General features: G+C 55.8%; 1 protein-coding gene across 3 annotated transcripts; it reads right to left on the bottom strand.

The window, feature by feature from the left end:
* Positions 1-4237: 4237 nt before the first annotated feature.
* Positions 4238-16756, bottom strand: ZNF598 (zinc finger protein 598, E3 ubiquitin ligase). 3 transcript variants are annotated; one of them, XM_084882280.1, is made up of 12 exons: positions 15967-16756; positions 10466-10578; positions 9593-9722; positions 9026-9237; positions 8701-8918; positions 8100-8208; positions 7337-7524; positions 7115-7199; positions 6230-7005; positions 5525-5693; positions 5269-5419; positions 4238-5174 (listed from the first exon to the last, which is right to left on the bottom strand). In XM_084882280.1, exons 1-12 carry the CDS (start codon positions 16183-16185, stop codon positions 4821-4823), a joined length of 2724 nt encoding a protein of 907 aa, XP_084738406.1. In that variant the 5' UTR covers positions 16186-16756; the 3' UTR covers positions 4238-4820. The 3 variants fall into 3 exon arrangements, with proteins under 3 accessions (XP_084738406.1, XP_084738405.1, XP_084738407.1); XM_084882279.1 differs by having other exon boundaries at positions 8091-8208; positions 15967-16753; XM_084882281.1 differs by lacking the exon at positions 15967-16756 and having other exon boundaries at positions 8091-8208; positions 9593-9718.
* Positions 16757-17267: the final 511 nt, after the last annotated feature.

Here is a 17267-nt window from a genome sequence, read left to right as displayed (position 1 = left end):
GCTGGCTGCCCACTCCCACCCTCATGGGGCTATCTGGGGGGCTGGCCAGGGGGAGGGACTGCAGGAGGTTGCGCAGCCTGAGGAAAAGACCTCGTGAGGTTGGCCAGCTGGGGGGAAGGACTATGGGAAGTTGCTGGCTGGTGGGGGGTAGGGACCACGGGAGGTGGCCAGCAGCGGGAGGTTGGCTGTGAGAGCTCACTGACCACCAGGAGTAGCTTCGGCATTGAGCATCTGCCCCCTGGTCGTCATTGCGCATCATAGCAACCAGACTACCAATTGTTTGTTTTTTCAGTGGTTCGGTCACTTAGGCTTTTATATATATATATAGACTGGGGACCAAAGTATGATTTTGTGTACCTTGAAAGGTACTGTGGGCTGCAAGGCTGCATGGGGCACAGGGGCAGGTCAGCCTTTTATTATATATAGGCACCTGTTGCAGGAATATTCCTGCAAGACTTCGGCGGGCTTCCCTCCTGCTATCCCCACCTCTCCCGCTGTACCACTGCACGCCTCCCCCTGCACGCCCAACCCACTGCTGCCGCTGCCTCCTCTGGGGCTGCATGCACCGCTGCTGCACGCCCCACCCCACCCTCCTGACTCACCGCCCCTGCTGACCAACGCTGCTGCCACCTCCGCCTCCACGGCCACACGTGCCATCCTGCACACACTAACAGTGCTTTCCCTCCAGCAGCTGCTGCTGCCGCCTTACTTTCCACTTTCCCTCCCTCTTCCTTCTATGCTGTCTTCAGTCTTCACTCCTCCCTCCCTCCATGTATGCAAATTAACCATCTTTGTTGGGTTAATTTGCATATTCACTCTGATAGGCTTGTGGGCATGGCTTGTGTAGCAGAGTGATGGCTAATTTGCATATTACTCTATTATTAGGTTAGATGATGATACTAGCAGTAGTACTAAATATTTCTTGAAGTAGTATATCTTTAGAATATCTTTCATCTAAGTGGATGTCAACTTTGAATCTTTCATGTTTTGTTTTATGTTTTTATTGTTTTTAGAGAAAGAGGGAGAGTGATAGAAACATAGATGAGAAAAACATCCATTGTCTGCCTCCTGCACACCCCCTTCCGAGGACCAAGCCCAAAACTCAGGCATGTGTCCTGACCAGGAATCGAACTGGGGACCTCTTGGTGCTTGGGTCAACGCTCAACCATTGGGCCATATTGGCCAGCCCCATGTTCTTGATAGTTTTATATAAATGTTGTCATTTTCCTTAGAACTGTAAAGGTATTTCTCTAGTAATTTTTAGGATCTTATGCTACTGAGAGCAGTGATAACAGTACAATTTGCATTCCTTTGTAAGTTATGTGTTACTTTAGTAAATTCTTTTCTAAGTTGTGTCTTTAAACATTTTTTTTAAGACGTGGCTTGAAAACATTATCCTTAGTGCTTGTCTGTACTTTTATATTTCTTCAATGCATGGGGAAAAAGTCATGATTCTCCAATGGCCTCTTCTCACCACCTTCTGCCTCTGGGACCCATCAGGTGTATCATGCAGCTTCCAGAGCCACATTGCATGGCCAATTGTCCTTTGGAGGTTTCCCCAGCTTTGTCTTATTTACTTAAAAAAAAAATACATATATATATAATTTCAGAGAGGAAGAGAAAGGGAGATAGAAAAACCATAGTTAGAGAGAATTATTGATCTGCTGCCTCCTGCACATCCCCTACTGGGGATCAAGCCTACAACCTGGGCTTGTGCCCTGACTGGGAATTGAATCATGACCTCCTGGTCCATAGGCTGTTGCTCAACCACCAAGCCACACTAGTTAGGCAGTCTTGTTCACTTTTGAACCTCTTTTTATGTCAGTTTTTCATTTCTAAGATTTATTGGTTAGTAACCTCCTGGTTAAGTGAAGCAGTTAAGATCCATCTCTGGAGCTGGAACGCTGGCTTTGCCACATTCAAGCTTGGTCATCTTGGACTAGTCTCCTAATTTGTCTGTGCCTTGGATCTCCTCTATAAAAAGGTAATATAATAGTTCCTATAACAGGGTGGGATGATAACATGTGTAAATACACTGAGTGGCCAGATTATTATGACCACCCCATCAGTTCTTCGTTGGGCCACCTTTTGCCTTCAATGCTGCAACCATTCTTCTTGGCACTGACTCCACAAGATGTTGAAAGGTGATGCGAGGAATCTGACACCATGCCTGATGAATAGCACTGTCCAGTTCTGTGAGATTTGATGGTTGTGGAACCAGCTGCCTGATGTTTTGTTTTGTTTTAAATATATTTTATTGATTTTTTACAGAGAGGAAGAGAGAGGGATAGAGAGTTAGAAACATCGATGAGACATCTGATCCTCTGCCTCCCACACACCCCCTATGTGGGATATGCCCGCAACCAAGGTACATGCCCTTGACCAGAATCGAACCCGGGACCCTTCAGTCCGCAGGCCAACGCTCTATCCACTGAGCCAAACCGGTTTTGGCTGCCTGATGGTTTTTAACTTCGTCCCACAAATGCTCAATTGGATTGAGATCTGGTGATTGTGGGGGCCATCTAAGCAAGGTAAAGTCTCCCTCATGTTCTTGAAACAACTCCTGCACAATATGAGCATACTGTCTTGTTGGAAGAAGACATCTCCATTGGGATACGCCATCAACGTGATAGGATGAACTTGATCAGCAACGATACTTAGGTATGTTGTGCTATCCAGACATTGTTCCATACCAAAGGGCCCAAATCATGCCAGGAAAACATGCACCAAACCATAACACTGCCCCCACCAGCTTGAAGGGTTGTACTCATGCATATGGGATACATGCTTTCATGCTGTTTCTGCAAAATTCTCACTCTGCCATCTGCATGATGCAACTGGAAACGTGATTCATCGGACCACATGACTTTTTTCCCAATGCTCGACTGTCCAATCCTTGTGTTCCTGTGCGAATTGGAGATGTTTTATCTTGGTAACTGCAGACAGCAAAGGTGTTCGAACAGGCTTTCAGCTTCCATATCCCATACAATGCAGTGTACGGCTAATTTGCCTACAAATGTCAGGTGGTCCTAATAATCTGGCCACTCAGTGTACATGTTAATACTTGTAAAGAGCCCAAGGTAGTGCTTTTCACACGGCCAGAATTAACACGTCACTTAGTATATCATTATGGGTTTTGCTTAAGAATAGGTATTTTTGCCCTAGCTGGTTTGGCTCGATGGATAGAGCGTTAGCCTGCAGACCGAAGGGTCCTGGGTTCGATTCCAGTCAAGGGCACATGCCCAGGTTGCAGGTTCAATCCTCAGTAGGGGGCTTGCAGGAGGCGGCCAATCAATGTTTCTCTCATCTCTCTCACCTCTCTGAAATTAACCCTTTGCACTCCGAACCATTCTGGACATTGGCTACCAGCTACTCGATGCTACTTTGCGGCGGAGTGCATTGAAATAACTCAATTCCCCATAATCACTAATAAACTGCAATGTCCCCTGAGAGGGGACATCCGAGTGATATGCTAGAATTCCGATGTCCCCTGAGAGGGGACAGCAGAGTGCAAAGGGTTAATAAAAATGTATTTTACTAGTAAATAAGTAGGTATTTTCAATATTGTTAACATATTCCAATTTCCACATCGCTCTTCTGTGGGGTTGGTTGTACTCAGGTCTGCAACGAGGGCACTATGAGAGACTTGTGTGTGGTGGGAAGTGGTGGCCTCTGATGCATGGCCATCACCTAGAAACATTGCCCGTCCCAGCCCTGGGCGGACAAGCAGTGCCACCCCATCCTCAGCTTCAGGCAGGCAGTGGCCATGCAGCCATGTTTAGAACTTTTTCCTATGTGTTTGGGACAGAAAAGGGAGCTTTCAGTATGTGAAATCCAAATTTCACAAATTACTCACAGAATTTGTTGTGCCCCTCCCCGTTTCTAAATTGTTCTTAAAATTCACCTTTAGTAGCTCTTTCACCCTGTCTACCCCCCCCCTCCCCCCATCTTTGCATGTAAACCTTGTCTGTATGCCTCTCTGGAAGTATAGGCTTACTAGGTGCGAAGTGTAGTGTCAAGCAGTGGCTGTCTATTCCTGGAAGGCCTGGGCAGCACTAAGCCTCCAGGATTGCGGTCTCTTGGTTGGCTTCTGCTTCCTGTAAGGAAAGCCCAGCTGCCCACTCTCCCCACAGACCTTCTATTGGCCGACCACCTGAGCTGTAACACATAAAGACTCAGAGTTCCCCTCACTACTGAGTGACCTCAGAAGGCAGAGAAGCTCAGAATGCCACCTATGTCCATTATTGCAAAATAAATTTATTTAAAGATAAAACTGTTTTATAAAAGATCAGAAGCAATTTGAGATCCCAGATTCAGCTTCTTGTAGAAAGATTTAACTTCAAGTAGCACAATTTCGTGTCTGCTTTTAATCCTGAACACTCTTGAATCATGAAACAGCCAACTGTTTACACAACACACTCAGTATCTTACCTCTGCACCAGGGGGCCCACAGCTTCAGGCTTGGGGGCCAAGGTGCTGCAGCCCTCAGGCTCGATCGGGCCACTGTGGCCACAGCCTCTGACAACATGGCAAGCCCCGGCATCCCGGCCCTTTCTTTCCCTAGCACCTTCCAAAATCATGAGATACAAACCAAGATTGGCCCACCACTGAGGCAGGGGTATCTGCCCAGTTCCCAGCAGGAAACCTGCCTAACTGTGCTGATACGAAGTGGGCTGTCCTTGTGACCCTGGTGGGCCGGCCAACCTAAGGCCTGAGCAAGTGGCCTCAACAGGGCCTTTCCTGGCTGTCTGTCAGCCAGGAGGAAGAGCAGGGACACCGGAGGCTCATGGTCGTGGCCACTTCTGCCCACATAGCGGGAGCTATGTGAGGGTCCTGGCAACAGCTTGCAGGGAGGGGAAGTCGTCATCCCGGGCAGTGTGCAGAGCCTGGTGGCTGCGGAAGTCACCGTTTGCGAGTACCTGCTGGCAGGTGGGGCACACACAGCAGTCCAGGTCTGCCTGCTGGGTGCTGGCTTGCCATGCATTCTTCTTATTCTTCTTGGCCTTGGTGCCAGGCAGTCTCTCCTGGCCTCGAAAGTCCGTGTGTGCAGACAGCAGCTCCTGCTGCTTGGCTGTGTCGGGCAGGAGCACCAGCAGCTCATTGAAGATCTTCTTGAAGTTCTCCCCAAGCAGGTCCCGGCAGCTCTTATAATACTGGGCTGCGGAGATCACGCCCTGCCACCGAGAGCCAGACCCAGTCACCCCTGGCCCAGGCCCCAGGTGGCAGGCTGTACTCCCACCCCCCGCTGCCTCCCTCCACCAGCCTGACCTTTCTAAATTCTCCTGAGTGGCTTTTGAACTCGCTAAAGCGGGCTTCATCACTCTGCAGAAAGTCCTTGATGGACTGGATGAGCTGAAGGTTCCTCTCCCGGAAGTTCTCGGGGACAAGGTAGGCCTGGGGTGCTGGTGTCAGCCTGGGTCTGGGGGTCAGGAGATGGGAGGCTTCAGTCTTTGGGGTTGCTGAAAGTGAGGGCACTCTCCCCTGGCCCCTACGGGCAGGAGGCCAGGCAGCCTGCCACACTTACGCTTTTGTGGTGGTGGTAGTGGTGGTGGTGGTGGTGGTAGTGCTGGGCGTGCAGGCTGGGTGGGGGCTGGGCAGGCCAGAGAAGCCAGGGGGTGGCTTGCTGACTTGGGGCACCAGACCTGGTGGAGGTGGGGGTGGAGTGCTCTTCAGGAGCACCACAGTGCTGAAGCCTGTGGGGGTGCACACCAAGACCCAGGTAATGAGTGACCCTCACTGGCCGGGAACTGCCAGGCCTTGTTCCTCACATCCCAGGGCTGCCCAGCTCACCCAGGCCAGGCTCCCATCCACAGACCACACTTCCCCTGAAGAGCAGGCTCAGAGCCTGATGATACCCAGAGTCAGCACACATACTGCGCTGCCTGTAGCAAATGCTGGCCTAAGTTAGCTCATTTGCCCCTGTCTTGAGAGGGTGCTAGGATTGCTCAATTTTACACGGAAAAAAGGGACACAGACTGGTTAAGTGGTGGTCCAAGTTCATGCTCATCACAGATGGATCACCTGTATCCAGAGTTACCCTGTTTCCGAGACAGCCGAAAACCTCTGCCCAGGCCTACCTCTCCCCCGTGTCTAGCTGTACAATATAACCTCGGACTGGGGGGAACCTCCGACTGCGAAGGGGGGGCGTGGGCAGGGAACTCCAGTCTAATTCTACTACCCCAATCCCTTCCCAGATGTTCAGAAGCAGGGCTGAGCCAGGTGCACCTACCGGGGGGAGGGGGCTTCCTAGGCAGGCAGGGACCGCCAAGCGCTGGAAAGTCTTCCTGGGGCGTGGGGCAGGGGAGGGGCCCCAGGGGCCGTGGGAGCCCCGGGGGTTCCTTGGTAACACTCCAAGCGGGGGCTGGCCCCTCTGTGTGTCCATTGACGATGACAGCGACTGGCCCCTCAGCTCTGCCCATGGGGACCAGGGGGGCTTGCTCAGCCCCAGGGGGCCCATCTTTTTCAGAGGGCAGTGACGGGGGTGATGTGGCAGCCAGCTTCTCAGAGCCCATCTTCTTCTTCTTGCCAACTTTGGTGAAGGTCTGGGTGGAGGCCCGTGCTAGCAGGGAGGACACGGCAACTGTGGTGGGCACGCTTCGCAGCTCCTGGGTGGTGAGGCCAGTGCGGCTATCCTCCTCTTCCTCCTCCTCCGGGGAGGGCGGCCCACCCTTTTTGTTGCCCTTAGCCCCCTTCCCAGCCTTTCTGGGGGGCTGACTGCCCCCACCAGCAGCCTGGGCCCCTGGGGCGGTTTGCACCACCTTCTTGCTGCCACTGCTATTCCAGGCAGAGATGAGGCTGGTGGGGGCTGTGCTGGGTTTGGAGGTGGAGGACACCAGGGCAGGGAAGTCGTCCTCCTGGAAGGTGCTCCTGCCCCTGGTAGGAACAGGGTACACCAGTGGCAGCCCCACCGGGCCCAGGGCTGTTGCCGTGGAGCAGGAGGAAGAAGAGGTGCAGAGACTGGGGAAATCTTCATCCTTGAGCTTCGAAGTGGAGGGCGGAAGGGTGCTGAGCCCAGGAAGGGGAGAGAGGTCAGCAGCCTGCCAGGCCCTGGACTGCCCCGTACCCACCCTCCATGAGATCCACACTAACTGCCCCAGTTCATGTGCATGTGTACCTCAGATGTGTGGCCCCTGCTGCTGAGCTGTTGGCTGCGAAGGCCTCTTGGCTTACGGGACCATTTGTCGAGGCTTCCTTGGGGCCTACAAGACACCAAAGGCCCCTATGTCAGGGCTGACCAATATTGAGGGGGCAAGAGCAGGCCCTCTGGGGTGACCAAGGAGCTTCCCAGGTGGCTCCCAGGCACAGGCAGAGCTGCCTGCAGGCAGGGCCAGCTCACCTGGGCTCGCACCCTGAGTCCGTAGCAGGCGCCGGGGCCCTCGGGGCTCTTCGGCTCCCCACATCCCTGCCTCCTCCTTCTTGAGCCTGCTGCCCTCCTCCCGGTCCTTGCTCCTGTGTATCTCCTGCTGCTGCTGCGTGGCCACCGAGGCCCGGATGGCAGCTGCCACTTCTCGGTCCTCTTCTTCCCTGAGACGGGGAGGCCTTCAGACTGGGCAAGGCCCTGGACTACAGGGATGTGCAGGGCAAGGGGCTCGGGAGGGACCTTGTCCTTAGGAAGCCTGGTCACCAGGAGGTGCCAGGATGTAGGCCTAAGGCCAGCAGTCAGTGCAGGTCCACCCTCCCTGGCCACAAGAGGGAGCTGTGGAGCAGCAGTTTTTCCATCAGCCTTTAGGCTGTGGCTACAGGCAGAACCTGGGCTCAGTGCTCTGAGATAGCATTTGGGGTCCTCAGAGGCCTGGATCCTGCAGGGCATCCAGGGCAGCCCCCCACCTGAGCGTGTGCCTGCGGCACTGGTGTTTCACAGCACAGCTGCAGTGAACCTCCAAGTGACACAGGCACCTCTCACCCACCCAACCTGCAGGTCCTGGTGTCTGGCTAAAGACAATGAGCAGATCCTATTACCATGTCCAGGACACCAGGTGCCAGAAGGCCAGAGTCCTCTGACTCTTGTGCCTGTTCCTAGCCCAGCTGTGGGCCTCTGCCATCGCAGCAGCAGTGCCAGAAGAATGTCGGCAGCATGCAAATCCTCCCACCTCTTGTACCTCCAGCTTCCTCGGCGGCTCTGCTGGGCTCCACGGCCACTGGCCCGGCCTGCTCGGCCCTGGCGGTTGTACCTGTCCACCTCCTCATAGTCCTCGCCACTGACGGTTCCTATGGCCAGCACACAGCTTGTCACGGGCCCAGGCCAGGCTGATGCTAGTGCTCTGGGCTGTACAGCAGAGGCTTCCCTGCCCCCACAGCATGTGAGCTAAAGGGACAAGCTCAGACACCTCAGGGGTTCCACATCAGCCCCAGGCTTCTATGGCCTGGGTACCATGTCAGAGCAAGAAGTGGGCTTGCAGCAGGGTCCGGGCCTGCCAGCTGCACAGCCTCAGGACAGGACCCACACACGGCAGGTGCTCAACAATCTTTCAACCGGGGGAGAGTCCCAGGGACCCCAGGATAGCAGACCCAAGATGCTGGGGAAATGGCCAGGAAAAGAGCTCCCTGCAGTCAACAGGAACCCCTGGTCCCCACTGACACATGAAAGGCTGAATCAGGCCCGGGTCTGGGGCCTCCAGAGAAGGAAAACGTGAACCCTGCCTTGGGAACACCAGGCGGAGCCCTTGGGAGCCCTGCTTGGCGAGGGGAGGCCCTGCTCACCTTCGCTGCGGCGAGAATGCCGGGGCGTGTAGGTGAACTGCAGGTCTATCTGGCGGTTCTGGCGGGCCTCGGCGCGGCTCCGGCTGTGGCAGGCTGTCTTGTGGGCCTTGAGGTCGATCTCGGTGCGGAACGCATGGGTGAACTGCTCAGTACTGCAGCGGCCCTCCTCACACAGGAAGTGCTTCTCCCGGAAGTGCTCACGCAGATAAGCATAGTCGCTGACAGAGTGTCAGCAGGAGCCCTGTCAGCCCACCACCCAACCAGTGGCCTCTGCCCAGCTTGCTCCGGGTGTCCTAGGGACCGCCCCACGCTGTCCCGCTCCCACCTGTAGTAGTCCTGGGCTCCATCCGCGTCACAGAAGTGGCAGAAGTAGTGGTCTCGACGCAGGTGCTTCAGCAGCTCATCGTTGTCTAGGTAGCGCTCATCGCAGAACTTGCAGAGCGGGTGCCCACGGTGCGACGTGTCGTCGGGGTCTCCCTGCATGCGGTGCCGCGCCAGGTCCTTGCGCGAGTACCACTTGCGCTCATATGTAAAGATCTGCAAGGAATGGGCTGGGTACAGGGTGCAGGCTCCCAGCCCCTCCCACAGGCCCACTATTAGAGGTGCCAGCTCTCCCCGTTAATGGTGGGCCTACATAGTCCCTGGAGCCCCTCCCTGCCTGGGCTGTGGGCAGCCGGAGCTCACAGGAAGCACCTGTGAGGCAAGAGAACTGGGAGGATGCCGGGGACTCCAGGGTCTGACCTGTCCAGAGTCAGAGACAGCAGCCAGCCTCTCACAGCTGTTTGGCAAACCCTGCCATACCGCCCCCTCTAGAGCCTGGCCACCATCCACCTCTGCCTGGGCGCTCCCTGTGTCCGAGAGCCCAGGAGGGGGCTGGGAGGGTAGGGCGCACCTTGAGGTGTTTGAGGCACAGCTTGCAGCAGAAGAGTTCATGCTGCCGCCTCATGTGCTGCTCCAGGTCCCCGAAGAGGCTGAAAGGTGGCAGCGCAGGGCACCTTGGGCACTCATGCTGCAGCAGCTGCCTAGGAGACACCAAGAGCCCCCGCCGCCAACGAACAATTAGCGCTGCCATCTGGAGCAAGCACTGGCACCTCGTACGGCCCCTTGTCCATGCCTCTGCAGATGCCCTGGAGCAGGAGCCAGAACAGCGCTCCCACCCGTGCCCTCCATGGCTCTGACTCTGAGTTAAATGGTGCTTGGCATGGGGCCAGAAACTGCTCCCTGCCAGGGCCCCAGTCAAGCAAGGCCTCAAGATGTGATTAGATCTATGATCCAGAATAACCCCTGTGTCAGGGGCACAAGGTAAGCCCATACAGGGGCTGGGGTCAGAAGCCCAGGTTCTAGCCAAGCTAGGGGCTGCCCCTCACCTGGAGGACTAAGACTACCCCGTGACTATACCCCTTTGTGGGTTTTCCCGTCATGGGCCAAGAGCCCGACTGGCAGGAGCTCTTGTGCACCTTGAAAGACTCCAGAAAGCAGGCGCTGGGTGCTATGCCAGGAGCACTTTCCCTGATTGCACCTCCCGCCCCCATTGCTATCCACCTAAGGAGGGGTGTTGTGTCTCTAGTTACAAGAGAGGAAACTGAGGACAGGAACCCAGCCACCTGGCCCTTGACATCCATGCTGCACCAAGTGCCCCCACCCCGCTGAGGGTTTTGGGGAGCACAGGAGGTGACAGAGATGTGCCCATGCCTGCCATAAAGTGCCCCACAGATGCAGGCTGGCCACAGACCCTAGAAGCCCGAATTGATGCTTCCTTTCTCACCTGTACAAGGCATACACTTTCCCATCAGCAAAATAGATGTCATACTTCTTCTCGTGCTGTAGCTGGTGGATGGGGATAGTGGCAAAGGCGGGAAGCTTCTTCCCGAAGACCACCTGGAATTGCGAGTGAGAGCGCCCAGTGAGCAAGGCAGAGGACAGCCACTGGGGGGTGCCATCAGGCTGAGAAGAAAGAAAGGGCACTCAAGGCTCCCCTGGGAAGCCAGAGGCAGGCCCCTCTCCTCACCTGCAGTTCATGAACTTGGGGTTGCTGGGACAGAAACGAAATGCCAGCCTCACCACCAGGAGGCAACTGGCTCCCCACTCATCCATGACCAAGCCTACACCTGGACAGACAGAGGCTGCCCACAGGCAGGGACCCCAGGGTAGTGACAGGATTGAATCACGCAGGGGTTGAGCACAGGACAGTTTTCATGGGGAGAGACAGAGTCCAAAAGCAGGTAAGGAAATAAGGACGCTGCCAGGCCAGGATGGGTCAGGCGCCTGTGTGTCAGGCCTGGCCACCCTGTGTCCACTCATAATGCTTTTATGACGCCACAGGAGAGGAGGGGCTCCTCCATGGGACGCAGCCATGGCCCAGGCTAGTCTTGCCCAGCTTCCTACTTGTTACCTGGGCTGTCTGGAGGAGCCAAAGGGACAAGCTGGAATGCCTGGGGCTTGTACAGCAGAGGCTTCCCTGCCCCCACGGCATGTGAGCTCAAGGGACAAGCTCAGACGAACCTGCCGGCTCAGCAGCTCCTCAGGGGTCCCCCAATGCTCACTCCTGGATAAAATCTGCGGGCCTGCTCTGCCCTTCACAGACCCCTGTCCCAGTGTCAGCCCTCCTTTATCCTCCAGCCCCCCTTTCTCTCTGGCCCCTACTTCCCTCCCTTGGGCCAGCCTGCCTCCTCCCCATGCCCCTTCCTGCTCCACCACTGTCCTCCCAGCCCGGAGCTGATTGCTGGCCTCAGTTCCGAGTCCTCACCAACACACTGGGGATGGAGCGATCTTCACACTAAGAAAGGTCATGGCAAGGTCACCCCTCTATGTTTAGGCTCAGCCAGGATGTCTGGGACCAGAATGGCCATGAACCTGGGAAAGCACAGGACTGGCTAGGGAGAGCGGGTGCTCACTCTGTCCTCCAGCAGCAGGGTGGTTAAAACTGGTTCCTTGGGTAAGGCGCCCAGGAGCTCAGCCTCCACCTCTGAGGACACGCTGGAGAGTAGGGGTGGGAGGAGGAGGCTGACACCCAAGCCTTCCCCCTACTCTGCCCCTACAAGAGCTCAAGGAGGTGTTATGGCCCAGCCACACCCATTCTGGGGGGTGTGGGGTTGAGCAGGGCCCCACAGACTTTCTTCCCCTGGCCCTCATGTGTGGCAAGGCCAGGCACTGCCCTCTGAGCTGGAGTGGAGCCTCATCTCAGTTCCATGTCCTCAGAGGGGAGTTGTGGCTCCACCACTAAAGGGTTACCCTCCACCTCGCCCCAGCTTATCCTCAGGCCTGGACCTCAAGCTGGAGTCTTCTCATGGGATTTGCTCTCCTATGGCAAGCCCATGCCCAGCCCTGCCTTCTGAGTCCTCCCAAGGGTACCTTGCCAGCCCAGACACAGTGTCTGAAGGCCCAGGGCTGAGAGCCAGGCAGGATGCTGCTGGAGGAGCTATCCGCCAAACGAGGTGCCGTAGCTAGGCTGAGGCAACACAGGCTGCAGAGTTAGGAGCCCTAGCATCTGCCTGCAAGGTGGCCAGGCAAGCAACCTTCAAGAGAATCCTTGAGGCTGCCAAGGAATACCCAAGCATAACAGACCTAGCAGAGGAAAGACTTCGTTCCCCAGAAAAACCAGTGTTGGGACGCCCCATCACACCACCTCCCTGCTCCAGCATCCTCATTTCAGCGGCCAGCGCCCACCTACTGTGGGTGGTGCCTCCATGGGCTGCAGGCACCTTTGCCATGGTCAGAGGCGAGGTGCAGGTCTCAAGACCAACCAACAGGCTGCTTGGGTAGGTGCCTGTCCCTCCTGAGTAGTCTGGTGGGACAGCCCAGGCTGGGCACATTGAGCCAGGCCAGAAGGGAGATACTAGCTAGGTTGGCTCAGAAAGAGACTGGAACCACAGGAAAAGGCTTGGGAAAGGAAAGTGACTGTGGGCATGGCTAGGGTTTTATGAGGATGAAGGTGGCAGGTTTGGAGCGGGGAAATGCTAATTACCCCTCCCAGACAAACTGTGAGGCTGGACTCTTCCCCACCCCCAAGGCCTGCACCAGAGACCGAGCCCAGCAATGCGCAGACGAGCAGATGGCAGTGTGCCTGGTATGGCTAATATCCCTGGTCCCCAGCAGAGGATGAGGCAAGTGGTGAGACTGAATAGCTGGACAAGGACAAGGGCAGGATGGCCTGGCCAGGGGTGGGCAGGAATTCACCAGGGGTCCAACAAATGTGGCCCAAGACCTATCCACTCTGGTGATCACCTGATGGAAGGAGGTCATGGGTCCAAGGACAAAGGCCAGACCAGACTGGACACCTCAGGATGGGCCATCTGGGCAGCCCCTGGCTAGGCGAAGTGATTGACCAAGGAGGAAATGGCACTCCTGGCTAGGCCCAGGACGGCCAGGCTGGTCCCTGAGAGGAAGGGGGAGATGGGGGTGACAGAGCTCACACTGGAGCACTCCACAGGGGTGAGACTGGGGCCTTGCTGCTTCCCACTCCCAGTCTGCAGAAAGCACTTAGTAAGAGTGAGTCACGAGAGGAAGGTGCTGCCAGCAGTGACCACTAGCAAGAGTAAGCCAGATGGTGAGGGCTGGGCAGTGACGATGGCTTTGAGCAAGGGAGACAATATAGTATGGGCTCCTGGCGATTGTCCCACCTAGAGAGTTCAGGCACCAGAGGAGCCCAGATGATGACAGACAATCTTAAACGAGGCCCAGGACCAAGGTGGTGCAGAGGAGGCACCAAAAACAGAGAAGTATGACCTGAGTCGGCAGAACCTGCCTTTGGCCACCCCCTTCCTGCCTGTGAAATGGGGGTGGGGCTGTATTTGGTGGCCTATCCTAGCTCAGACCCATCCCACTTTGAGAGTAGTCCCATCAAGTCTCTTTGACATCATGGGGATCAGGGCAAGGCGGAGAGCAATGCAAGAATCATCTTTTGGAAGAAGTTACCTTGAGAAAGATGCCATCAGGGGGATTTGACATCAGTTACAACCTGTATGCACTCGGCCTCCACCCTGGGCACCTGCCAGCAATCTAGACTGATCTGGCTCCTCGCCTGCCCAGCAGCTGCAGGACTATGCTGCACTGCCCTTCCCATGCCTGCCCCCACCGGCCGGCACAGGGAAGCACTCTGTGGAGGGGCAGGAATTCACCAGCACGTAGAGCTGGCCTGTTTCACATAGACTCTTGGCACACTTTCCTCCTAGGTGTTTTTCAAAGACTTAGTCCCATAAGGGAGGGCAGAGCTGAGGCAGGTCCTGGGCTGGAGGTTGCCGTGGGATTCCCAAATTGGTATGGGACACAGGAACTGAGAGAACACTGTAGAGCTCAACACGGGAACAAGAAGGGTTAGGGCAAAGCTGCAAGTTCAAGAGTGGGAGTGCCTTGGCCAGGGTGGCCAGGTGGTTGAGCATCAGTTGGTGCACCGAGGGGTCACCATTACATCCCTGGTCAGGAGTCAACCGATCCATGTTTCTCTTTCTCTCCCTCCCCTTTACTCTCTCTCTCTCTAAAAATCAACTTTTAGCCGAAACTGGTTTGGCTCAGCTGTAGAGCATCGGTCTGTGGATTGAAAGGTCCCAGGTTCGATTCCGGTCAAGGGCATGTACATTGGTTGTGGGCACATCCCCGGTGGGGGATGTGCAAGAGGTGGCTGGTCGATGTTTCTCTCTCATCAATGTTTCTAGCTCTCTATCTCTCTCCCTTCCTCTCTGTAAGAAAATCAATAAAATATATTTTAAAAAAAATAAAAATCCACTTTTAAAATATTTTAAGAAAAGAGAGGGAGTGAAGCAGGATGGAGAGGAGCATCATCTCCCCAAACTTCCTGGGACACCCTCCTGCTGCTGGGCAATTTGGGGCAGGCCTGAGAAGGCTAGGGTTGGCCAGGGTCATCTGATGCCAAACCACACAGCTGGATCCTACTGACAGCTCATGTCACCACGCCCTTGCCACAAAGAGCTGGGGAGGGCATGGCTCCCACAGGAGAGACCAGATGTTGGCTACAGTAGAATAGGTATCAGCTCACTTCTGATGAGACCAGCAGTGCCCATGACCATGGTCTCCTCAGCACCATCTTTCCTGGGTGGAAGCTACAGGTGTGCTGGGACACCTAGCCATTCAAGAGTTACATCATCTACTCAAGACTGGCTGGCAGGGCAGGCTCTGGCAAAGCTGGGAGGTGCCCTCTGAGTAAGCCCATAGTTCCCCGACTGCCCACACCCCACATCCCTCCCAGACCCAGTCCATCTCTGCCCACCCACCACAGACTGACAGCACCCCCAAGTGGCTTTTTCTGATAGGGCACAAAGTAGGTGCCCACAGAGTACTCATGAGTCACAGAACCCACTTGGCTCCTTTGACATCAACGACTACTTTAAAAAAGAAAAAAGAAGAATCCTATCCTATCGTTTCAGTCTCACTTCCAGGAAGGGAAAGTCAGAGTCCCTGGCAGATGCCACCAGCCCAAGCTTTCCATGAACAAACCAGGCAAATTTCACAACGCTGAAAGCAAACAGATCTCAAAGGGCAGCGAACCATGGGAGCCACAGCTTGGTGCTCCCGGCCAGCAGCTGGCATAGCGGGGAAGGAGGGAGAGCTCCCTGACGCCATCTGACCCTTCCAGGGCTTCCCAATCAGGACAGACTCAGAAACTCCCCCTTCACTAGAGAGCTGAATGAGCCCCCAGTGGGAACTGGCAAGAAGGAAAACTTCATAGAATTCTCCATCCACCCAAGCACTCTGAGGAGACTTCAATGGTTCTGTCTTCCCCTCTGGTGGGCACCAATAGATGAAAAATAACAGTCTCAGTACGGTGGGGTGGGGTGGGCCAGGAACATAGCCGGGCTGGAAAAGCCATGTCTGACCCTGTGTTTCCAAAACAGATTGCCTCTGGAGGTGCCCACTTGCCCTATCTCCTCCACCAGCATGGAGACTCCTGAGGAATAAACTTCAAAAGACAAGCCGATCGAGTTCTTACTCTGACCATACTCATTTCTATGGCCCGACAAGAATTCCCGGGGGATAGAGGGTTAGGGGACCACTCCCTCTTCAACCCATCTCTGCCAGCTTCGGCGTCCGGCCCCAGACGACCCACAGTAGGCCGCACGGTCAGGACACTGCCCCGGGGTGGCCCGCCAGGCCTCCCTTTTGGAAACCGGCGCCATCAGGCCGGCGGGTGGACACCAGGAAGGAAAGTCTCCTTCCGGATGCCATATGCCCGCCGCCCTGTGCCGCCCCGCCCGGCCGCGCCCCGTGACCGCCCCGGCGCCGCGAACTCGCGGTCCGGCGGCCGCGACGCACCTGGCGCAGCTCCTCGCGGCACACGGCACAGTATCGCTGTTCGCACAGCACCCGCATCTTGGTGGAGCAGCGGTAGCACACCGGGTGGTCGCAGCGGCCCAGCGCCGTGGCCTCCAGATCCCCGCAGCACAGCACGCAGCTCCCGCCGCCCCGTTCCGGCGCCCCGGTCGCCGTCTCCAGGGCCGCGCGCCGACTGTCGGCGTCTGCCCCCGCCGCCATGGTAAGGGCTCCGGCCCCCTCCCGGCCGGCGCGGCGCCGCCAGTCTCCTGGCGGGCCCGCCCCTTCCGGATCTACGTCACCACCCCGCCCAACAACGGCCCAGCCCGGCGGAAGTGCAGGAGCTACTTCCGCCCCAGGGAAGCGCCGGTTGGAGTAGCACTTCCGACGTCGGCTGCTCTGGCCCCAGCGAGCCTTTCGGAGGTCCCCGCTCGTCTCTCCCCGGACCCCTTTTTTCCGCCGCCCTCTTCAGGAGCTCCACCAGGGGCTCCATTCAGTAAGGTTGCCAGTGTCAAAGTTTGTGATAGAGACCTCAACCTAGACAGGATTAAGCGGCGTGCAGGGGGCGCTCTCGCACCCTATATCAGGGGCGGCCTACGGGAGTTTCTCTAGTTACAACGGAGCTCTATGGTCGTGTCAGCCCCGCCCCTTAACTTCCGGTGCCCTTTTCTAAAGCACTTTCTCCATCCTCTTTCGGCCGAAAAATGCACGTGGCTCACCAAGTCTGTAAGTTCTTGAGTTGGAACTCTTCCTTTTTCCTAAATAAACCCTTTTTGGTGATGAAATGCCTGGTCGACTTTTTTTTTTTTTAACTGACGAAATTTGGGGGCTCTCGGAATGCAGAGAAGAGACCCCATTGCCTCGGCCTGAGGGGCAAGCAGGTGCTGGCGCCCATAGAGCTGTCTTGAGTTCACTGTCTCCTTTCCAATTCAGGAGCCGGGAAGGGTAAGTCTTCTCTCGGAACTGTGCTTCTGCTTCTTGTTCTGGAGCTTTTCGAGCTTTACTCTGGAGCTGTTTTGAGTGTTTTGTTTTGCTTAAAGATCTCGTTTGTTCGTGAGCTCAGTTTGGTACTCTAGCCAGACTCCCTAAGGGGAATCAGACTGCTGATAAGGGGCTGTTTGTTATTCAGCCTTGGATTGTTTCTTCCTGAAACAGGCTGTCTCCACTAAAGAATTTGCTTTTTAAAAAGCCTTTGACCCGGACTCTGTGATCGAGCTATTCTGAAGTGAGGTTGGCTGCAAGTTGCTTGAGCTGTTTTAGACAATTTTAAGCCCTTGCTCTAAAGAAAAACCTCTGAAAATGGG

The sequence above is a fragment of the Pipistrellus hanaki genome (assembly GCF_964339955.1).
Source record: "Pipistrellus hanaki genome assembly, chromosome: 4".
Taxonomy (NCBI): Eukaryota; Metazoa; Chordata; class Mammalia; order Chiroptera; family Vespertilionidae; genus Pipistrellus; species Pipistrellus hanaki.
This window is presented reverse-complemented; position numbering and strand designations above follow the sequence as displayed.

Coding starts and splice junctions, on each gene's coding strand:
- ZNF598 (XM_084882279.1), bottom strand. CDS start 16,185: ATGGCGGCGGGGGCAGACGCCGACAGTCGGCGCGCGGCCCTGGAGACG. Junction 7,525..8,090: donor GGAAGCTGGAGGTACAAGAG/GTGGGAGGATTT, acceptor TCCCCGTCTCAG/GGAAGAAGAGGACCGAGAAG. Junction 7,200..7,336: donor GACTCAGGGTGCGAGCCCAG/GTGAGCTGGCCC, acceptor GGTGTCTTGTAG/GCCCCAAGGAAGCCTCGACA.